At 35.6% G+C, this 24,571-nt stretch overlaps 1 protein-coding gene across 1 annotated transcript in view; it reads right to left on the bottom strand.

Moving 5' to 3' along the window:
• Positions 1 to 24,571, bottom strand: part of SLC6A14 (solute carrier family 6 member 14) — a 28,463-nt gene continuing 3,892 nt past the window's right edge. Inside the window, exons 3-14 of the mRNA XM_068962913.1 lie at positions 24,237 to 24,368; positions 22,661 to 22,825; positions 21,484 to 21,622; positions 19,939 to 20,071; positions 16,871 to 17,011; positions 11,390 to 11,618; positions 7,117 to 7,242; positions 5,189 to 5,307; positions 4,535 to 4,634; positions 4,165 to 4,274; positions 1,773 to 1,940; positions 1 to 147 (exon numbers count right to left, since the gene is read on the bottom strand). Of these exons, the coding sequence (XP_068819014.1) occupies positions 1 to 147; positions 1,773 to 1,940; positions 4,165 to 4,274; positions 4,535 to 4,634; positions 5,189 to 5,307; positions 7,117 to 7,242; positions 11,390 to 11,618; positions 16,871 to 17,011; positions 19,939 to 20,071; positions 21,484 to 21,622; positions 22,661 to 22,825; positions 24,237 to 24,368 (1,709 nt within the window). The remainder of the gene's footprint in view (positions 148 to 1,772; positions 1,941 to 4,164; positions 4,275 to 4,534; positions 4,635 to 5,188; positions 5,308 to 7,116; positions 7,243 to 11,389; positions 11,619 to 16,870; positions 17,012 to 19,938; positions 20,072 to 21,483; positions 21,623 to 22,660; positions 22,826 to 24,236; positions 24,369 to 24,571) is intronic.

The raw sequence follows: 24,571 nt of genomic DNA, 5'->3' as shown, positions 1-24,571 counted from the left end.
TCACTCTGGTTTTCTGCTGTCACTAATATTAGATATTTCATGGTTAGTCTCTTTTTTAGAATCTAACATGTTTTTGTATCTTCCCCCCCGATGTTTTTCCAAGTATGGCCCCCAGTTAGCAGCTGGTCTGCAGCAGGTTGCAATGCGCTGAGAAGCAAAAAAAAAAAAAAAAAATTCATTATAGAGTGTTATGTCTTCTTGCTAACCAAAATGAAATAACATAGAAAAGTAAAAAAGTGATCATCTAAATTCTTAATTGTCTATAGAGAAAATGATACTCAAATTTAACCAGTTGTTAATAGAACTGTATTAACTACAAAGCCAAAATAACTGAGTATATAAATGAACTCAAAAGGAAGTGTGTGAACCCATTCAAGCAACAGTATCACTTCACATACTTTCATTGAATTTCTATCCTGGCTTTAGAGTAAGGGTTAGGTTAGGATCTAAACCAGTGTATGACTGGGAAGTTTCAAGAATCAGAGGGTAAAGCCATTCATCTAGATCCACTAAACACTGACCTAAATCTTGAATCCAGTCTGACTTCTGAGCCTACCTAGACATTGTCCTACTGAGATATCATAATCAACTCCATTCCCTTAGGCCTCCATGAAAGAGGGATAACTCAGGGTCTAGATTTGGTTCAAGGTAATTTACCAGACTTTTTCCAGTTTTGACATGCTATTATAGTATGTATTATAACCAGATGAAGTTGCTTTGTGTCATCTCAGTTCAATTCAGTCGCTCAGTCATGTCCATCTCTTTTGCAACCCTATGGACTGTAGCCTTCCAGGCTCTTCCATCCATAGGATTCTCCAGGCAAGAATATTGGAGTGGGTTGCCACTTCCTTCTCCAGGGGATCTTCCCGACCCAGGGATAAAACCTGGGTTTCATGTCTCCTGCATTAGCAGGCAGGTTCTTTACCCCTAGCACCAAGATACCATAACTTTTATGTGCTAAGCATTTTAATATGGCCTGAGGATATGATAGTAATCAAGACAAGACCCCTTCTTAAAGAAGCTTATAGCCTAGTACATGGAGACACAAAAATATACATCCAGTATAATACAATGTTATGCACATAGTAACAGATAAATTGTATCAGGTATAAAAGTTACCTGAGAGAGCTATGGTACATATACAGAATGGAGTATTACTCAGCCATTAAAAAGAATACATTTGAATCAGTTCTAATGAGGTGGATGAAACTGGAGCCGATTATACAGAGTGAAGTAAGCCAGAAAGAAAAACACCAATACAGTATACTAATGCATATATATGGAATTTAGAAAGATGGTAACAATAACCCTGTATGCGAGACAGCAAAAGAGACACAGATGTATAGAACAGTCTTTTGGACTCTGTGGGAGAGGGAGAAGGTGGGATGATTTGGGAGAATGGCATTGAAACATGTATAATATCATATAAGAATTGAATCACCAGTCTAGGTTTGATACAGGATGCTTGGGGCTGGTGCACTGGGATGACCCAGAGGGATGGTATGGGGAGGGAGGTGGGAGGGGGGTTCAGGATTGGGAACACATGTACACCCATGAGGAATTCATGTTGATGTATGGCAAAACCAATACAGTATTATAAAGTAAAATAAAGTAAAATTTAGAAAATAAAATGAAGCCTTATAAACAAACAAAAAAAGTTACCTGAGGGAAAGAGTGATTAATTTGATTTCATGTTCAAAATCTCATATTAACCTTCATTTTGATCATAAGTACTTTATATTATAAAGTATAAATAATATTAACATTCTTACTTGAAAGATGTTTCCTTTAGCTTGAATTATGTTTATGACAGCCATGATTGGAATCCAGATAATGCAGAAAGTAATCATACACCAGCCTAGAGCAACTCCCCAGTTAGGGTATGGAATTTGGCCATACTTAGGTCTACGAAACTGTATCACTGACCAGATCAAGATTGACTGTGAAAGTAAAATATGAAAAGAAAATGGTAAAGATTAGACTTTATTGCATTAATGGTTTCAGTGTACTAATTATTACCAGTTGTATTCCATTCCTTAGAAATAACTTATCAAAAACAATTAAGATGAAAATACATTCAAGGTGACTAAGATAATCAGGTAACTAGCAAGAAAATCGAATTCTAAATGAACCAATCTAAATAACTTGTATTTGTCTTACAAAAATTAGCATCAATACAGATACTTGTACAACATGTATTTCAGTAAAATACCTTACCATAAAATTTATCTGTTGAAAGTAAAATAGTGTCTGAAATTTATATTATTGAACTTTCATTTATAATAGCATAATTTTATTCTGTGCTATCTGGAGGAGGAAATATGGCAACCCACTCCAGTATTCTTGCTTGGAGAATTCCATGGACAGAGGAGCCTGGTGGGCTATAGTCCATGGGTTCGCAAAGAGTCAGATATGACTGAAGTGACTTAGTATGCATGCATTCTGTCCTGTAAGCTAGCCAGCATATCAGTTAGTTCAATGAGAATGTAAAATACATTTTAGTGAACATGCCTTGTGTCTTGCTTATCAGTAGTTTCTATTTATTTCCCACAACACAGAGTACCCCTTATTCCACACCCAAAACATACAGGCATTCACACATGGGTACATAGTTACCAAAGCACTTTCTTATTGAAAAAAAAAAAAAAGATGTTCGGGTAACACAGTGAATCTTAAAGACGAAAACATTTTAAGGCCAAGTTTTTTAAAAATGTTTTTTAAAAAAACCTCTACTATACTGTTGCAGCATTAAAACTAATTATATAGAAATCTGTAAAGCAAACAAAATGAAAAAAAAAACACAAAAATTCCTTTAATTTCATTATGCTAAGTTTATTTCAAAATTACCATAATTTCATATAATTACAAGAGAATGGATGAGGGATAGGAGTCTAATATGTATGACTTTATACAAAATAGATGATAATGTATATCATTTAATATTTAATACCTTTGCATTTTAAAGTAAATCTAGTTGTCAAGCCTAGAAATCAATGAAATAAGCTGGCTAAAATGTCTAGTTAGATCTTCTAAGTTGATAAAGGGCTTATTTTATTATGGAAACTTGTCAAATGAGGAAAACAATATTTAGTAGCACTGTCAAAGCCAAATATTAAAAGCACCCTCTAAAATAAAGTGTAGATCAAATTAACATAATACCCTTTTCTAGGGAAATCGTTGAAGCATGGAGGCAATGAGAACCAAAACTCATCCTCAATAAAGTTTCCCCCTGCCCCACCCCCACCATTATCTCTAGCCCATAGTAATTTCCTGTCTCATAAAGTGTTTACTTGGCATTCAGCCTTTTACCGTCCTGAACTGTTATTTAAAGTTATTTTTTGCTTTCCTTCAGCTCCTGCTGCTGCTGCTGCTGCTAAGTCGCTTCAGTCGTTTCTGACTCTGAGCGACCCCATAGACGGCAGCCCACCAGGCTCCTGTGTCCCTGGGATTCTCCAGGCAAGAACACTGGAGTGGGTTTCCATTTCCTTCTCCAATGCATGTGTGCATGCTAAGTCGCTTCCGTCGTGTCCAACTCTGTGCGACCCTATGGACAGCAGCCCACCAGGCTCCTCTGTCCACGGGTTTCTCTAGGCAAGAATACTGGAGTGGGTTGCCATGTCCTTCTCCCTTCAGCTCCTAAATTTCACTAATCTTTAACATAAACTATTGCCTCTATTGACGCACATGAGTTTTTGTAATTTCAGGTACTACTTCCCATAAAAAATATGCATTAATAACTGAGTGTTGTTCTTAGCAGTTAGTATATTTAGATTGAATTTCTTGAAGGCAGAGACTGGGTCTTAAACAGAGGGGTTAAACACATTGTAAGTGGCTCAGCATATGTTTTAGGGAATGAGCAAATGACTGGTTTTTAAAAATTTATTATATTGATAATTTTTAAGTGTCTTGTCCTAGGTACTCTTTAGGATACCTTTAAGTCTCAAATAGTAAATGTTTAAGCCTATGGCCTCAGAAATAATGCAACAAAGAAAGGCACTGTAATTTCAGCAACTTGGAGGCACCAGTCATGAAAAGTTGAAAATCATTGATTTTAAAATGATATTAATTTGCTTTATTGTATTTAATGTAAATATTCAAGTTTATCTTACAAGTGTTTAAATATATATATTATTGATACCAGATTCACGGCATGTTAATACTTACCATTAAAAGGATAGGCGTAATGACAAACCAGCAAGTTCTCCACCATAGCCAGAATATCCACCTTTTTGCTCCAATCATCATTTCTATATCGTCAATAAACCTGTTCCCTCCTAAAAACAGCAATAAAGAGTGCATTCAGCCCTTACTCATACTTTCATTCATTAATCATTCTGGCTCTAAGTTATCTTTCTATGTCGAAACATTTTCCTGTACTATAACAGTGAAGCATATAATACCGTTAACTACATTTTATTCATAATAAATTTTTGCCCAGTATATTATACTTAGTTATTATAGTAAACATAATGAAAAGGAATAAAACTAAGTCATTTTAATAAAATGTGTAGATCATTCTGTAGTCACTATTTACCATAAATCCAGATGACTCCTATTATTTCCAGTATAGCTGCAATCAAAATGCCCCATCCAGCACAGAAGTGGTCAATCAGATTAACCCAGTATATTCCAGCCTACCAAAAAAAAAGTCAATTACTTTTAAATATAGTTTTAATTACTTTTATGATTGATGAGGTACTCAGATTGAATATACTAATTTGATTTTTAACATATGCTCCTTGGTTTCACCTCTGCCAAAAAGTAAAAGGGAATGTTTCAAATGTAAACACAAATGGGCCTTTAAATATTTTAAACAGTCTGTACCTTTTATTCTATTCTGAGTCCCTATTTAAAAAATAAGCATTTAGAATAGTTGATTATAAAAATGAAAGGTAGTGTGCTCTTTTGTAGTTGCCAAGAAATATAGCCTATATTACAGCCTACAAAGAAGTTACAGCCTACAAAGTCTGTAACTTTATTGTAATTGGGGAAATTGTCCACAATTGGGCTCCCCTCCCCAAATTATACATGCTATTGAAATTGTGTTATGATGGGGAAAGAATCTGGGTTAAAACTGAGAAAATCTTGAAGTCTGTACTAAACATGCTCTTAAACCATGGCTTCCTTATTTAGATTATAAAGTACATTCCAACTAATATTTTATCTATGAAAAAATACTGTAGTATACCTGAGTCACACAGATGAGGCCAAGGAAAAACAAAACCAAGCAGCAACCCAAAGTTATGGGAGCCCTCATTTTCTTCATCACTTTGGGAAATAAATCTTGAATTGTCGTGGTAATCGTTTCTTCAGAAGGAAAAAAATGACATGTCAATTTATTTGCCAATAATTTTAATCATAGAAATCAACTTCTATTAATTAAGTTTACAAATATATGTTGAGAATATACTCTGGGCCCAACTTCTTGCTTTTAAAAATCCATAGGGTCCTCTCTCTTGGCAGTCACCACTCATCAGTTCTGATAAAAAAATCAAATACAGCTCTATTTGTTGTTTTTAGTGTGTTTTATAAGGTTTTTCATTGGTAGTAATTATAAGGTAATAGTTTCCTGAGGGCTGAAGAAGTTTGAAAGAGGGTTATAGGGAAGGAAGATTTTAGTAGAACTTTTAAATAAGGTGAATTCACATGGGTACAGAAAGGCCTTCTAGGTTTAAGGAGTAAATATGTTCATTAAACAGGATACTGGCTAAAAGTAGAACTATATATGAGTAAAGGATTAAGAAACATGTTTGAAATTTTTGAAGGGCTTTGAAAGTCAACTGTAGGAGGCTGGACTTTTTCCTATAAATTATTAAAATGTTTTATGTAACAGTGTGATATCACAAAAACTGTTTCAGAATTTTTAGTTGTGTACCCTAGGGCAGGAGGAGAAGAGGACGACAGAGGATGACATGGTTGGATGGCATCACTGACTCAATGGACATGGGTTTGGGTGGACTCCAGGGGTTGGTGATGGACAGGGAGGCCTGGTGTGTTGTGGTTCATGGGGTCGCAAAGAGTCGGATACGACTGAGCGACTGAATTGAACTGAACCATAGGGAAAATTCCTGTGTGTAAAGAGAACCATCAGTCAGTTCAGTTCAGTTCAGTCGCTCAGTCATGTCTGACTCTTTGTGACCCCATGAATCGCAGCACGCCAGGCCTCCCTGTCCATCACCAACTCCCGGAGTTCACTCAGACTCATGTCCATCAAGTCAGTAATGCCATCCAGCCATCTCATCCTCTGTCATCCAGCACTTTGGCCATCTCATGCGAAGAGTTGACTCACTGGAAAAGAGAACCATATATAAGAATAATTACTGCAGCAGTGCATGTAACCACTACAATATTGTAATTAGCCCCCAATTAAAATAAATTAACTTTTTAAAATTGGAAATAATCCAAATGCCCATAATTATGGTAACAGATTGTGAATTAACTTGGTGACTCAGATGGTAAAGAATCTGCCTGCAATTCAGGAGACTCGGGTTCAATCCCTGGGTTGGAAAGAGCCCCTGGAGAAGTGAATGGCTACCCACTCCAGTATTCTTGCCTGGAAAATTCTATGGACAGAGGAGCCTGGCAGGCTAAGTCCATGCACAAAGAGTAGCAAAGAGTCAGACATGACTGAGCAACTAACACATGTCTGTGTATCAACATGGATTCATAATACATATAGAAAGCAACTGTCAGAATGGTATGTATGCTATGAAACTTCACATTTATGTGAAAATTTAAAAAATTTTCTTATTTATGAATATATATACAATGTACACAAATAACATATATAATCCATGGTGACAGTTGCTTTCTAGGAAGGAAGAAATGTGAATTGTATTAGGCAAAGAAACATAAGGGACTTCAAATTTATCTGTAACAGTTTACTTTTCTAAAAAATGTCCGAAGCAAACGTAAAATATTAATATCTGTTCCTTTTGAGTATCTGATACATGAGTATGTTTTCTTTTTCCATATTTAAAATTTAAGTTAAAAAGATTTTTCAGAAAGATCATTCTGAGAGTAAAAGCTAGACAGGGGCAACAAGGGTAAGAAAATAATGTTTTGAAGTAGAGTAAAATATGAGAGGGATATGTTAACATTGGGAGTATTACTTACCAATGGAAGCAAACTGAGAGTCAAGACCCAAAGTCAAAAGCATGAAAAAAAATAATATGGACCAAAATGGCCCGCCTGGGAGTTGAGCTAAAGCTTCTGGATAGGCAATGAATGCCAAATCAAAACCTAGGAAAAATTAATGGAATTTTAATTAAAATTAAGTTAAAGAAAATTAAAGAATTCACATATTTGAACATTTTTCAAAGTAAGATACTAGAAAACTCTCAATTTGACAACTCAATGGATAATATACATTTTTCAGCAACTGTTTCACTATCACTTTTTAAAAGTGTTCATGTAGGTTGTTCTATAATATGATAATGTAAACATGTGTTGTAAATTAAGCTAGTGAGATAAATTTTGTAAGTGGTACATTTCTCACATAAGAAATCTTAACTACACAGTGGAGTATTACTCAGCCGTTAAAAAGAATTCATTTGAATCAGTTCTGATGAGATGGATGAAACTGGAGCCGATTATACAGAGTGAAGTAAGCCAGAAAGAAAAACACCAATACAGTATACTAACACATATATATGGAATTTAGAAAGATGGCAATGACGACCCTGTATGCAAGACAGGAAAAAAGATACAGCTGTGTATAACGGACTTTTGGACTCAGAGGGAGAGGGAGAGGGTGGGATGATTTGGGAGAATGGCATTCTATCATGTATACTATCATGTAAGAATTGAATCGCCAGTCTATGTCTGACGCAGGATACAGCATGCTTGGGGCTGGTGCATGGGGATGACCCACAGAGATGTTATGGGGAGGGAGGTGGGAGGGGGGTTCATGTTTGGGAACACATGTAAGAATTAAAGATTTTAAAATTTAAAAAAATAATAATAATAAAATAAAATAAAATAAAAATAAAAAAGAAATCTTAACTACATCACTGATATTTGGCTGATTTTATTTTTTTTAATTAATGAAGAGCAACTGTCTTAAACTCCAGTCAACTCTCTTTCCAATGTTTACCCAATATCACAATATGTAGTGTCATTTATTTTTTTCACTGTACAATTCACAGCTATGTAGTGCCAACTTATTTTTTTATTGAAGTATAATTGATTTACAACAATATTCTGTTAGTTTTGGTATACAACATAGTGATTCTGTATTTTTGCACATTATATTCCATTATAGGTTATTACAAGATAACAGGTATAATTTTAGTGCCATTTAAATTATTATATGGACCCCTGCAAGATTGTATGTAATAAAACTATAAACTGAATCTTATTTTCCATTTGATGTATGTTGCCTTTAGAGACACTTGTCAACATTTTTTAAATCATATTATATAATACTTAGTTTAAGTATTTTAAGTGTCTCCAACCTCCCAGGGGACTGACCTAGGCTTCAGGAGAATTTGCTTCTAGTCTAGACTCTATCACTTCCTAATTTTTGATCTTCTGCAAGACATAACATTTCTATGCTCAGTCCCGTCCTCTGTAAATGAGAAGTGGGACACTACATGATCTCCAAAGTCCTTTCTAGTCCCAACATTCTATTCTCACTCATCAATCTCTCCACCAAATGATACTAACAATAAATAGAAATTTAGTAAGAAAAACCGACTTAAAAGAACCCTAGACTTCTGTTCCTAAGAGTCTTCAAAAGTGAAAGTGTTAGTTGCTCAGTTGTGTCTTTGCGACCCCATGGACTATAGCCTGCCAGGCTCCTCTATCCATGGAATTTTCTGGGCAAGAATACTGGAGTGGGTAGCCAGTCCCTTCTCGAGAGGATCTTCCCCACCCAGGGATCGAACCTGGGTCTCTTGCATTGCAGGCAGATTCTTTACCATCTGAGCCACCAAGCCAGATAATTAAGCATCTCTAGTTAATGTCTTTAAAGTTAAGACATTCATTAATCAGATTCCTTTAAAGCTGGACACAGCTGTATATGCAAAGTCAGTTGGGTTTCAATCTATATGACATTTGTGCATTTAAAAAATTCAGATGTAATAGTGTAATTGTACATGGATTAATTTTCATATATAGTTTCTCTCACATATTCATATATATATTAATACACACATGTATATATATGTATGTGTCTTTATATACATGCATGCAAATGAAGATAATGAATATAAAGTGCATAGCGTGATGCCTAATACTTGCAACTGTGCAGTAAGTAGTTCATATTAACTGTAAGTAGTTCATATTAAACACTAAACAAAATTTGGAAAAAATTTTAAACAATTGTTCTGTAATATAGTCTTGTTTCTCAGATCATCTAAGAATTATTATATGATTAAAACAACCAAGTTATTTAAGATGAAATGAGAAAGAAAAAATACCCTAAATCTTGAGTGCTTTGGAAAAGAAATGCAGAAAAGCAAACTGTCTGTCTGAGGATGCCTTACAAATAGCTGTGAAAAGAAGAGAAGTGAAAAGCAAAGGAGAAAAGGAAAGATATACCCATCTGAATGCAGAGTTCCAAAGAATAGCGAGAAGAGATAAGAAAGCCTTCTTCAGCGATCAATGCAAAGAAATAGAGGAAAACAACAAAATGGGAAGCACTAGAGATCTCTTCAAGAAAATTAGAGATACCAAGGGAACATTTCATGCAAAGATGAGCTTCATAAGGACAGAAATTGTATGGACCTAAAGAAGCAGAAGATATTAAGAAGAGGTGGCAAGAATACAGAGAAGAACTGTACAAAAAAGATCTTCTCGACCAAGATATACACGATGGAGTGATCACTCACCTAGAGCCAGACATCCTGGAATATGAACTCAAGTGGGCCTTAGAAAGCACTATGAACAAAGCTAGTCGAAGTGATAGAATTCCCGTTGAGCTATTTCAAATCCTGAAAGATGATGCTGTGAAAGTGCTGCACTCAATATGCCAGCAAATTTGGAAAACTCAGCAGTGGCCACAGGACTGGAAAAGGTCAGTTTTCATTCCAATCCCAAAGAAAGGCAATGCCAAAGAATGCTCAAACCACCACACAATTGCACTCATCTCACACACTAGTAAAGTAATGCTCAAAATTCTCCAAGCCAGGCTTCAGCAATATGTGAACTGTGAACTTCCTGATGTTCAAGCTGGTTTTAGAAAAGGCAGACGCACCAGAGATCAAATTGCCAACATCTGCTGGATCATGGAAAAAGCAAGAGAGTTCCAGAAAAACATCTATTTCTGCCTTATTGACTATGCCAAAGCCTGTGACTGTGTGGATCACAACAAACTGGAAAATTCTGAAAGAGATGGCCTGCCTTTTGAGAAACCTATATGCAGGTCAGGAAGCAACAGTTAGAAGTGGACATGGAACAACAGACTGGTTCCAAATAGGAAAAGGAGTCCATCAGGGCTGTATATTGTCACCCTGCTTATTTAACTTCTATGCAGAGTACATCATGAGAAACACTGGACTGGAAGAAACACAAGCTGGAATCAAGATTGCCGGGAGAAATATCAATAACCTCAGATATGCAGATGATACCACCCTTATGGTAGAAAATGAAGAGGAACTAAAAAGCCTCTTGATGAAAGTGAAAAAGGAGAGTGAAAAAGTTGGCTTAAAGCTCAACATTCAGAAAAGGAAGATCATGGCATCTGGTGCCATCACTTCATGGGAAATAGATGGGGAAACAGTGGAGACAGTGTCAGACTTTATTTTGGGGGGCTCCAAAATCACTGCAGATGGTGACTGCAGCCATGAAATTAAAAGACGCTTACTCCTTGGAAGGAAAGTTATGACCAACCTAGATAGCATATTCAAAAGCAGAGACATTACTTTGCCGACTAAGTTCTGCCTAGTCAAGGCTGTGGTTTTCCCAGTGGTCATGTATGGATGTGAGAGTTGGACTGTGAAGAAAGCTGAGCGCCAAAGAATTGATGCTTTTGAACTGTGGTGTTGGAGAAGACTCTTGAGAGTCCCTTGGACTGCAAGGAGATCAACCAGTCCATTCTAAAGGAGACCAGCCCTGGGATTTCTTTGGTGGGAATGATGCTGAAGCTGAAACTCCAGTACTTTGGCCACCTCATGTGAAGAGTTGACTCATTGGAAAAGACTCTGATGCTGGGAGGGATTGGAGACAGGAGGAGAAGGGGACAATAGAGAATGAGATGGCTGGATGGCATCACTGACTCATTGAACGTGAATCTGATTGAACTCCGGGAGTTGGTGATGGAGGGGGAGGCCTAGCGTGCTGCAATTCATGGGGTCGCAAAGAGTCAGACACGACTGAGCGACTGAACTGAACTGATATCAGTGTTTCTTAAATGAGCTATATAGAAGCTATATATAGCATTACATACCTGATTTTACAACTTGTGTGACTTCCTTTCCAGATATATGAGCCATGTGTCCCAATATAGAAAAAATAGCAAATCCAGCAAACACACTAGTAAGGCAATTTGTCACACAAACTACAATGGCATCTGAGTAACAGTTGTTATTGAACTTATTGTAAGATGATAAGGCAACCAAACCACCCCAGGCAACTGACAGAGAATAAAATATCTGTGTGGCAGCATCTTTCCAAACCTATAAAAGAAAATAATATTTTAAAACACACACTTTTAATTTTTCACTTGTATAAAATATTTCATATATGCAAGTCAATAACATAAAAACAAAACAAACATCTAAATACCCACTACTGAGCTTAAGAAATAAAATGTTGCTAGGCTATTAAAGCCTCCCTGTGCTCCTTCCTGATTATATCACACTTCCAACTTCAGTGGTAACTGCTATCCTGACTTCTGTGTTTATCGTTTCTCTGGTTTTCTTCATATTTTTACTATCCTAAACAATATGGCATTTAGCCTTGCATGTTTTTAAGTTTATAGTAAAGTTATCTTAATGCATGTAAACTAATACAATCTGCTTTTTTCATTCAGTAGTATATGAGATTTATCCATTATCAATTTGAACCATATGAAATTTCAATTCAACCTAATATTGCCAAATTGTTCTCTGAAGTGGTTGTATCAGTTTGCACTCCCACCAGATGGTATGAGAGTTCTCACTCCCCCACATCCTTGCCAACATCAGTCAGAATTTTGAATGCTGTCCAAACTAATGGCTGTAAAATGAGTGTTGATAACCTTAAATAATTTATAAGGCTTAGCATGTTTTTATTTGTTTATATTCTATAGTTATTTTTTTTCTGTGAAATTCCTGTTCACATATTTGCCAATGTTTTATTTGGGTTATTTGTCTTATTTGACCTCTAGGAATTCTTTATGTAGTCAGATTCTAATCCTTTATCTGTTATACGTCTTAATTTTTTCTTCCAATTTGTGGCCTTTTCCCCCCTCTTAACACTGTGTCCTTTGATGAACCAAAGATTTTATTTTAATGTAGCTGAAGGTATCTATCTTTGCTTTTATGTATTGTCCTTGATTTCTACGACTGAAAAAAAGAATCCTTAGCCCAAGGTCATAAAGCTACTATCCTATATTTTCTTCTAAAGGACAGTTTTGCTTATATCCTTAAGTTCAATTCACCTGAAATTGAATTTAATGCATATTAAATTAGAAATCCAAATACATTGTTTTCTAAATGAAATATCAATTGAAGATAATTGATATTATCCATTACATTATTTGGATATCAATTGTATCAATTGGATAGTCCATCCCATTCCCATTGATCTATATCCCCACCTCTGCCACATATCAAGTTCCATATGTTCATGAATCTGTTTTTGAGACTACTGTTCTGTTCCACAGGCCTGTACGTGTATACCTATGCAAACACATTATTTTAATACCATTAGCATTATAATACCATTTTACATCTGGTAGGACAAATCTTCCTCATTTCTTATGAAATGCCTTGCTTTATTGCATAAATTTTAGAATAAATTTTCAGGTTCCATGGAAACTGTGCTGGGAATTTGATTGGAATTCTGTTTACTCTGTCTATCAACTTTGGGACAATAAAAACATATTCTTAACAAGGATAGTACTAGGGAGTTTTTAAAGAATGATGACACATTTAGACATCCCTTCAATCATCCAGTTCCCTCATTCCATGTTTTGATTAGAGCCCCATGTAGCTGGCCTTATCTCTTTAAGCAGTGCTCACACTCTTCATCTAATTCAACCCCTTTATCTTTCCCCCTTTTACAATTTACCCCTCCTATGTCTTTGCTAAAGGGAAATAATTAGTCTTAGAAACTAACCTAGGTAAATCCATCTTAATAGTGAAATTCTATAGATATAACATTACTCTGAAGAAAAATCTAATTATGGAGACTTCAAATAATAGGGTTGGCATATAAGTAGGCAAAAGTGTATTTTTAGTCTATCTGGAAATATGATTGGTCAATGGAAGGCAGGCCATGTTAACATGGTGACTTAACAGTTCTAGCTCTGGAATCAAAAAGAATGAAGTCTAAATCCAATACCTCTCACTTTCATTGAATTTGATTTATTTTAACATCTTCAAGCCTGTTTCATCATCTGTAAAATGGAGATGATGATGATAATTATAGTAGTAATAACTATGTGTCCTAAGAATGATGTGAGAATTAAATGAGATAACATATGCAAAGCAATTCATAGGATATTCAATGATAGCTATTATGTTTTTATGGAAAAGAAATATAAACTGATACTCAGTTTCATTTGTGGAAGTTAAAAACAATAATTTTCTGTTTGAAAGGTATATAATCTATTTCCAATTTCAATGGAAATAAAGTTAGGAGTAAATAAATATTTACTAGGTCTTCAGAATATAGCTTGATATTAGATGATTATTATACTAAATTGCTTTATAATGGCAGGAAGCCAGTAGAAAGTAAAATGGATGGATAAATAGATGGGTAGATAGATGCATAGATAGACAGCTAAATCATGGTTATTTCACTTATACATTTAACAATTGGTTATATTTAAGTGGTGACTCAGCAGTAAAGAATCTGCCTGCCAGTGCAGGAAACGCAAGAGACTCAGGTTCGATCCCTGGGTTGGGAAGATCCCCTGGAGAAGGAAATGGCAACCCACTCCAGTATTCTTGCCTGGGAAATCCCATTGACAGAACAGCCTGGAGGACTACAGTCTATGGGGTCACACAGAGGCAGACATGACTTAGTGACTAAACAACAAGAAGATAAGAAAATTATGTGAGAAATAAGATGCACTCATTTCTTAGGCAGTTTTACATATCAGGTTGGCCAGCACAAATGAACTTTTTGGCCAACCCATATTAAGAGATGAACAACATGCTTATGTTAGTCTCTCAGCTGCTTTGACTTGATACATTATGCATGCATATGTGAGTGGGGTGAAGGGTCTGGAGGTGGTGTGGCAGGTCTCGGTTATGTAAGAATGCTCTGCATACCATGAATGATGTAACTAAGCTGCCTAGTTCCAAACATACTTATCGTCTCTATACCTACCCATCTCACAGCTATATAAAAGACTATTAGTTTAGGGATTGCTCCTGCTGCTGCTGCTAAGTCGCTTCAGTCATGTCTGACTCTGTGCAACCCCGTAGATGGCAGCCCACCAGGCTTCTCTGTCCCTAGGATTCTCCAGGCAAGAATACTGGAGTGGGTTGCCATTTCCTTCTCTAAGTTTAGGGATTAGGATATCTTAATTCAAGATGCACAAACAGGCGATATAAATTTAACTAAATGTGAATCTTCCTGGATCTCAACTTTTATCACTGTAAAATGAAGGAATTAGTAAAACAATCACTGGAGACCCCTCTAGCTATCAATTTGTATGGTTCTCTACTCTCCTAGAGATATCAATAGAGTTCAAATATTTAAAGAAAAGGAAAAATACATACTTGTGATTGCATGCTTAGAATATAAATTGGAGAGGAATAAAAAAATATCTAAGAAAATATTTTCATTGCCAGCACACCCAAAGAAGGGGTGAGGGTAGTGTTTGTGTTGGGATGGGGAGGTAGGAGAATTAAATTGTATGTTTCACACAGAACTTTAGGCTTAGCTCTGATGTTTTAAAGATAATATACACCAAAACATAGACCAATATAAAACAGTCACATAAAAATTGCAGGATAGTCTCATGGAGCTATAAAGCCTAGGTTTCTGAGGCTTTAAAAGCCACTTAGAGGAATATCAAAGGAGCTTTTCCACTGTGCTCAAAGTTATGAGGTTTAAAGAAAATGTAGGGTTCATTTCTTAGGAAAAATGCTACATTCTACAATTATTTAGTATTACATAACAGCAATAATTAAAATTCTTGTGTGATCATTTATATAACAGTTTACCATTTTTTCAAAGTATATTAACATATTTTATCTTGTTTAATAACCTAACAGAGAGAAGATGATGAATCCCAACTTCCATTTTATTTGTTTCTTATCCATCATCAAAAATGGTCATCTAGTTGGGAAGAGATTAACACACAAGGTTAAAAAATGTGAGGCCCAACAAAAATGAAGAAATAAGCAGTGGCCTTTGGATACATCAAAGTACGTTAATCTCCAACCCATAAACAATAAAAGTTCATAGTTCTAAAATGATTTAGAGTCATCAATTTAGATCAATGATTTAGAGTGATTTTTTATGATTACTACTGAGTGAAAAAGATTTGGACACACAGAAGGTAACCAAAAGCCGGAGACTGACCTCTCAATTTTCAAAAAGGTAAAGGATGGATTTCCATGACTAAAAATTGATAACTTTGACTTGGTTATCAGAAACATTCTACAAAAAATAATTAAATATCCATATTGTGAGTATTTAGAAAATAGCAACTGCTGAAAGCATGAGTTCCACAAAGAATACCATAGCAAGCTAAAACTAATATCCATTTTGGCTAATACTACTAATATGATATTATAGTGTTTCTTGATTTTAATATAATATTGTGGGATTTTGCCTGACCAGAAGCTTAATGTATTCTAAGAATGTGACATGACTACTAAAAAAGTGAAAGTGTTATTAGGCTGTATCAATAGAAGGAAAGTCTATGGAGTATACTTACTGGCAATGCCCTCTGCAGTTAAAATTCTAAAAGATTTTCTGTACATATGATACACATAGCCATTATCTGAAGACAGACTAATATTAAAAGGGGCTACAAATTCATATTCATGGCACATATTTATGTGTCTTGTATACAAGTAACAGTTTTGTTTATGGAATTCTTCATTTCAAATTTATGTTTTAACTTCAGAATATTAACTTTTGAAGACAAAGTTTATATTAAGCCATTAAACCATCAACTGTAATTTTTAAATCTACTACACATTTATCTGATAAGTCACATGCATGCTAAATCACTTCAGTTGTATCTGACTCTTTGCAACCTCATGGACTGTAGCCCACCAGGCTCCTCTGTCCATGGGATTCTTCAGACAAGAATACTGGAGTGGGTTGCCCCTTCTCCAGGGATCTTCCCAACCCAGGGATTGAACTCATGTCTCTTATGTCTCCTGTATTGGAGGGCAGGTTCTTTACCACTAATGCCACCTGGGAAGCCCTGGTCATCAATTTGTGGGTATTCATGCATGAAATATGCTTTTTCAGATTAATAAGCCCCAAATCCTTTTGATCAAATAGGATCAGTTTGAATAAAATGACTTTGAAAATCCTGTTACTAAAAATGACTGTCTCACTTCTAATAAGACAGCATTAGTGTCATGTTAAACACTTAAAATCAGGCATCCTAGTGGACAGAAACATTAATAACTTTAACTCCATATTCTTTTACAAGATATTACGTTATAACACTCTAGGTAATCAAAGATTTTCAGTATTGACTTTATCTAAGGTTGACCTCCTTAGATATGTGAAATCCAAATTGTCTTACCTCAGCATCCTTAAGTTTTGCAAAATCTGACTGTGCTCCAATATAGTATGAAATGCCTTTTGATGCACCTTCCAGAGTTGCCCCTCGAATCACCAGGATGAGTAGGACAACATAGGGGAAAAGAGCTGTAAAATACACCACCTACCAAGAACAACCAAAAGTTATTATTTTTAAAACTCATGGTATATAATTGTATACAAAGAAAGTTACTAGCCAGTTGAGATGTTTAGCCTATTAATGTCTGATAATACTAATAACAAAGTTGGCATAATTTCCTCTTTCTGTTTTTACCACTCTCCGAATGATCCACTTTCAAAACACTCTGATGTATGTGGCAATGTTTCCCGGGTTTATGTTGTAAACACTATATCAGCAATGGTTATTTGAAATCCAGATGAAGTACTTTCCTAAATGTATCCTAATAAATGTTTGTAATTTCATCTCTGGTTCCTCTGCCTTTTCCAAATCCATCTTGTACATCTAGAAGTTCAAACTACCATACAGTTGCGTTCATTTCACATACTAGCAAGGTAATGTTAAAAATCCTTCAAGCTATCCTTCAACAGTACATGAACCAAGAACTTTCAGATGTACAAGCTGGATTTAGAAAAGGCAGAGGAACCAGAAAAAATTGCCAATATCTATTGCATAATAGTAAAAGCAAGGGAATTCAAGAAAAACGATCTGCTTCACTGACTACACTAAAGCCTTTGACTGTGTGGATCACAATAAATTGTGGAAAACTCTTAAAGAGATGGAATACTAGACCAGATTACTTGCCTACTGATAAACCTGTATGCAGGTCAAGAAGCAACAGAACCAGACATGGAACAACGGACTGGTTCAAAATTGGGAAAGGAGTATATCAAGGCTGTATATTGTCACTCTGCTTATTTAACTTCTATGCAGAGTACATCATGCAAAATGCCAGGCTGGATGAAGTACAAGCTGGAATCAAGATTGCCTGAAGAAATATCAACAACCTCAGATATGCAGATGATACCACTCTAATGGCAGAAAAGTGAAGAGGAACTGAAGAGCCTCTTGAGGAAGGTGAAGGAAAAGTGTGAAAAAGCTGGCTTAAAACTCAACGTTCAAAAAATGAAGATCATGTCATCCGGTCCCATCACTTCATGGCAAATAGATGGGAGAAAAGTGGAAACAGTGGCAGATTTTATCATCTTGGGCTCCAAAATCACTGTGGATGGTGCCTGCAGCCATGAAATTAAAAGATGATTGCTCTTTGGAAGAAAAGCTATGACAAACCTAGACAGCATATTCAAAAGCAGAGACGTCACTTTGCCAACAAAGGTCTGTATAGTCAAAGCTATGGTTTTTCCAGTAGTCATGTACAGATGTGAGAGTTGAACCATAAAGAAAGCTGAACGTGAAGAATTGATGATTTTGAATTGTGGACTTTTGAGAGTCCCTTGGACAGCAAGGAGATCAAACCAATCAATCCTAAAGGAAATCAACCCTGAATATTCATTGGAAGGACTGATACTGAAGCTGAAGCTCCAATACTTTGGTCACCTGATGCAAAAAGCCAACTCATTGGAAAAGACCCTGATGCTGGGAAAGATTGAGGGGAGGAGGTGAAGTGGGTGACAAAGGGTAAGATGGTGGATGGCATCACTGACTCAATGGACATGAGTTTGAGCAAACTCCGGGAGATAGTGAAGAACAGGGAAACCTGGCATGCTGAAGTCGATGGGGTCGCAAAAAGTCAGACACAACTTGGTGACTAAACAATAAATGTCTGATAGGAGTGAAAATCACCTCTTGATAAATTAGTGCATTAAGGTGGGAAAGAAAATGACTTTAAAGTAGTTTAAAAAGTAAACTTTTAACTGAAGTAGTTAGTCTATGCTCAATCCCAGAGAAGAAAGAAAATCTCCTAGTAGTTGTCCAAATCCTGTGAAAGTTTTTAAAGTGAGTACTGGACACTTGATATTATTATCCTTAAAGCTACCATTAAAAGTGTTTGAGAGCACACATATATACATGTGAACTGCTTGTATCCTAGCTAACACATGGTTCCAGATGAACAGACTGCCTTTGAGGCTAGCTTTGCATTAATGTGGGTAATTTCTTTGCTCCATAGATGTCCTATGTTTGGTAATATGCCCAAGGAGACGATTTAAACAAACCATCCCAAGACCAGTAAAAATTAATTGCCTGGGTAAATGGATTTTCATGGATTTTTCAATATTAACATCAGAAACAACCAAGGGTTTCAAAAATGTACAATCACAACACTGTTTTGGAAAATTTCCACTGAATTTGTGATGTTCCTGGTATTTTTGTGATCTAACAGTATGTCTCATTAGAATGTAACAGTAACTGTGCTAGATATTGTACCAGGAACACAAAGATAGTATCCACAGTTATTCTTGTTCTCTGTCCTTATGGAAATTTCAGTCTGGTAGTTACAAACACACACACGTTTATTTTTCTGGGTATTGTACAGCTGCTCACAGAGAAAATTTCATGTTCTCTGATACTGCCGCAGTACTCTCTGAGAGTTTAAAAATAAAACAATAACATGGGAAATGTTTTTCAGAAGAGGACTTTCTGCTGAGAGAGGGTTCTGAGTCAGTTTTGGCAAGCTTTAAGAGAACACTTGTATAGCTTTATTTTTTTCTTTCTCTCTCCAACAATGGAATAATGGGAATCCTGACACTATTACCCTATATAACATATATAACAGGGATCTAGACTTTCCAAACCAAAACTTGTAACATATAATTCCACTCAAGATGCTTCTTTATTATAATAGGATGGAAATTTTAAAAATATACTCCCAAGCCTCAGAATGCTGTATCAACTAGAAGGATCCAAGATTAGAGAAATGACACACATCTAGTAATAATTTTTGCTAGTTTTATTTTTAACAATAGCAGTGTTCTTATGTATTTTCTTAGAGTGAGGTTGCCTACTCAGAAAGCTTTTCACACATTCAAAGGATCTCATGATAGAAAAGAACATGCATTTGATACTACTTGGCATTGAACTACGGTGAAATTGGAAAACAGTAACATCACTGTCTAAGGTGTTTTCTAAATTACCTTTCCAGAAGACTTTATTCCTTTAAATAGTGCTGCTCCGACTATGAGCCAAGCCAGAAGAAGACAAAGTGCTAAATACCAAACAATGACTCCAGTCTCATCCAGTCCACTTGACCGTTGGAGTGCTACTTTACTGAAAACACAGATGTCCTTTGATTAACACACAATCATTCATCTTAATACATTGAATTTTGTAATATCTTTCATAGAGGGGAAGCTTCATGAGTATTTTACTAATACTCATACTAATTCATATTTATTCATATTAATACTAATATTAACTAGTATTTATTAATGTTACTATGACGTCAATGTCACATGAGACTTTTACTGATACAGTTGTATGGAGGGGCAAAAATAATTCAGTGATAAGTCAGGCTCAGAACTTTCTGGTTAACTGCAGCCAATCCAAAGTTTCAAATCATAGAATAAAAGATCCACTCATTCTTTTAGCTCCGATTTTCCCCTAATATTTCAAAGCTCCTCTATGGGAAAAAATTAACATCAGATTATTTTACTCATTATGGTATTTTTTTCTCAAGTTAAAATGACAGAGAGGACATTTTAAATTGTATTAAATATTTTTGTATTCATCATAGTGTTAGTCACTCAGTCGTGTCTGACTCTTTGCGACCCCATGGAGTGTAGCCCATCAGGTTCCTTTGTTCATGCAATTTTCCAGGCAAGAATACTGGAGTGGGTTGCCATTCCTTTCTCCAGAGTATCTTCCCGACCCAGGGATCGAACGTAGACCCAGGGATCAAACCCAAGTCTCCTGCATTGCAGGCAGATTCTTTACCACCTGAGCCAGGGAAGCTCTAATTCATCATACTTGTTATTATCAAAGCTAAATGGTCCCATTATTTATACCTTTTTCAAAGGCTTTCTGTAAAATTCCATGATTTCCACTAGGGACATATATAGATATAGGATTTTACTTCTTAGCTTGATGTTTAGAACATTTCAAGGAACAAATTTTAAAAGGGTCACACAGAGCAGTAACATGGAGGTGAGGAAGATTTCGTTACAGCAATAGTCAAAGAAGTTATATAAGGGTAAAGGGCAGGTATACAGTAAGGAGATTAGAGATTATTTAAAATTAATAAAAGCAAATGTAACCCCAAACATCTATTTTGTCATATAATGACAACTATAAACTAAATGAATAATGAAGAATTTCAGCTGTAAATAGCAATTCTGCCCCTAGTATTATTCATCACCCAACTGTTTATCATTAGAACTTTCTCATTATAGTCTAAAAATTGCATATTTTTCTTCAAAGCAATGCCCTAACTTATAAATAATAAGCACTATATAAATCATCACTGATGACCTTGTGCCCCATTTAATAACTAACTTATAAATGACAATCTATTAGCTATGGGCTAATTTTGCAGGCTACTACTATTCACACAGGATAAACATTTGAGTCAAATGAAGTATAATTTGCTCTTATATGAGTTAAGAGCTGATCAATATTTTATTGTTATTTATAAAAAATTTTATTAACATCTGCTTAGGATGTAGATAATGTACTGTACTCACTTCCAATACTGTTCACTGGGAAGCTGCCCTGTCTGATAAACTTCACTTCCATTGATGCAGGTAAGATTGTTGGCATCTACCCAGCTTTTATTCGCTTGAAAGGTTTCATTTATGCTTATACTCACATTACAATGTGTCACTAAAAATTAGAAAAAAAAGAATACACACAGACATGTACTTAGTTTTAGAAGAGTGCTTTCCTGGAAATAAAGTTTAAATGGTGAAATACTTAAGGTACTGTCTAAATTGTTATTTAGTGAATGTGGAGTAGAAATTTCACAAATGGAATAAGCCATGGACACTCAGCAACTTAAATTTTCTCTACTACTAAGCTGAGGGTGAGTATGAAAATATCTGCCCTTTTAAACAGTATGCATTTTTATATTTACAGTATATTTTTATATTTAAAGTATATTTACAGTAACAACAGCTGTAGAGTAATAGTCATTTCAATTGGGATTCAGTACTCTAGGGAAATTTTCATATGTGGACTTATTTAACATATATAGATAAATGATACCTTTAAATTCCTAAGAAGTGTTAAATCTGTATCAATTTATTCTCCAATATACACAGCCAATCCCAGTGGTAATAGTCTACAATATCGATGCTACATTATTCCAAAGACTAGCAATACTCACCATCTCCTGAACACTACTATGTATCATAAACAGTGATTTTCTCTCTTACCACTTTCCCATTTTCTTCCTTGTCTACCACCCACAACCTAGGTCTGCAAGAAGTACTCCAAGTAGTGGTTTAGCTTTACTGGCTGCCCTCAGAAATTAACATATTGCATTAATCAAATTTCAGGTTATACATGATTTATTCTGATTTCACCAGTAGCCTGTGGTTCACTTAAAGTTGAACCTAAATTTGTTAGGAAATGATTTAGGCCTTTAATCTTGTTAGAAAATGTTAAAGAATGAATGATTCAGAGTTCAGTTCAGTTCAGTTCAGTTCAGTCGCTCAGTCGTGTCCGACTTTTTGTGATCCCATGAATCGCAGCACACCAGGCCTCCCTGTCCATCACCAACTCCCAGAGTTCACTCAGATTCACGTCCATTGAGGCAGTGATGCCATCCAGCCATCTCATCCTCTGTCGTCCCCTTCTCCTCCTGCCCCCAATCCCTCCCAGCATCAAAGTCTTTTCCAACAATAAGTAAATGAATTTTACCGAAAGGAGATCTGCTACAGTTTCCATCAGCCCAACTGATGGAACATTTTGACCATGGTAGTTCACGTTGAAAAGAAGCAAACAGGTAGTAAAGACTATAGGCAATTATGACATTATAATAGATTGTCACAAAAAGGGATATCAGGACCATTGTAATCCCCACACCTGGAAAAGAGAACAATTTAAAAAAAATAAGTGAAATTTCTTTTGCTAATTCATACAGCTGCATTCTCAATTTCCACAAAATCTATTTTAAACTGAGAAAACTGTTTCAATGTTTCCTCTTTATTGGAGAGGTGGAAGACAGTACTGTTGTCTGAATACCTTCTCAAAATTATTTTGATGATTGACTTTTCGAGACAGATTTTGAGTTGATCAGGAAAAGGTGCTAAGATTAAAGATCTAGATTAAGCCACTGAATTCACATAAAGAAAAACCATGTTTATTACTCATTCTTATTAAGTCTGTAAATTCTTGTCAGAGTGGATACTATTAAAAAAAAAAAACTATTCAAAGCTTATATCCTATCGATTCAGTGACCAATACTCCCATCTTCATCTATAAACAAGCATTTTGACAATTAGAAGATAAAGCCTCTGAATGAATGTCCTAAGAGGAAAACGTACAGCATTTCTACAAGTGTGTGTAAAGAAAATTCAGTAAATTGGTAATTATCTGAATTTAAACTTCTGAAACTTCTTTAACTCTCTAGTTTCAAAATGCAGCTTAGCATACTGACTATAACCCCTTGTTAAGACTAACTTTTGAGGTAGCTTCCTTCATATTCCAGCATGATAGTCTCTTCACCTCACTATAAATGTATTTTTGATGTTACATTGAAACTTTTACAAGTAGCTTTCAGCAGCTAGCACATACCAAAAATGATATATAATCTTCAAACAGAAAGGCTGTTTGATGTTTAATAACAATCAAAGCATTTTCAAAAAAAACGTTCCCAGTGTCCTATTCCATTAAGATCATCCAAGAAAAAAATAGTGACCTGCCCTTCAACTTTCCTGAATGAGGCATTGTAAAAGATATGCAAAAGCAAGAAGACAGAGACCACAGAGGAAGTAGAAGAAAAGACAGAGCCATAAAGTTAACACACAAGACTGTTTGCCAAGAGAATTCAAAAGGTGAAAATAGGAAAATAGTAACAACTTCCTCATATCCTTCTTAACCCTAACCATATCTGCAGCCCAAGATAAAGAGAAATACATATTAACATTTGATTTCTAAATTTGATGGTGTCAAATAGAAAAACAATGTATGTCTCTGCCTTTGAAAGTTAGTTGCTCAGTTGTGTCCAATTCTTTGCTGCCCCATGGACTATATAGCCCACCAGGCTCCTCTGTCCGTGGATTTCCCAGGCAAGAATACTGGAGTGGGTGCCATTTTCTTCTCCAGGGGTTTTTCCTGACCCAGGGATCAAACCCGCGTTTCCTGCATTGCAGGCAGATTCTTAACCACCTGGGCCATCATGTCCAAATGTTAAATGCTTTCATCCACGCAGTGAGGACAGCTATATGCAGGAACAAACCAATAAGCACAATAAGGAAAACATTTTAATACCAACCTTGAAACAATGGAAGAATCCTCCAAATTGAAACTGGACCTAAGCTAGAAAATTGTCCCATGGAGCACTCTAAGAAGAACAAAGGTAAACCAGCCAGGGCTAGCATAATCACATATGGTATCAAGAAGGCACCTAGAAAAGGCAAAAAAAGAACAAAAGTACTATTATATGCCCAAATCTTGATGGCACTTTGACAACCAATACAACATTTTGAAAGCACTCTGATATAGTGGAGTCAGAGAGAACTGAGTCTGAGCTTAAAATCTGTGAGAAGGTAGTTGATTCTCTAAATCATGGATTCCTCATGCATGAAATGGTGATGCTGGTATTACCTA

Source organism: Capricornis sumatraensis, chromosome X, assembly GCF_032405125.1.
Source record: "Capricornis sumatraensis isolate serow.1 chromosome X, serow.2, whole genome shotgun sequence".
NCBI lineage: Eukaryota > Metazoa > Chordata > Mammalia > Artiodactyla > Bovidae > Capricornis > Capricornis sumatraensis.
This window is presented reverse-complemented; position numbering and strand designations above follow the sequence as displayed.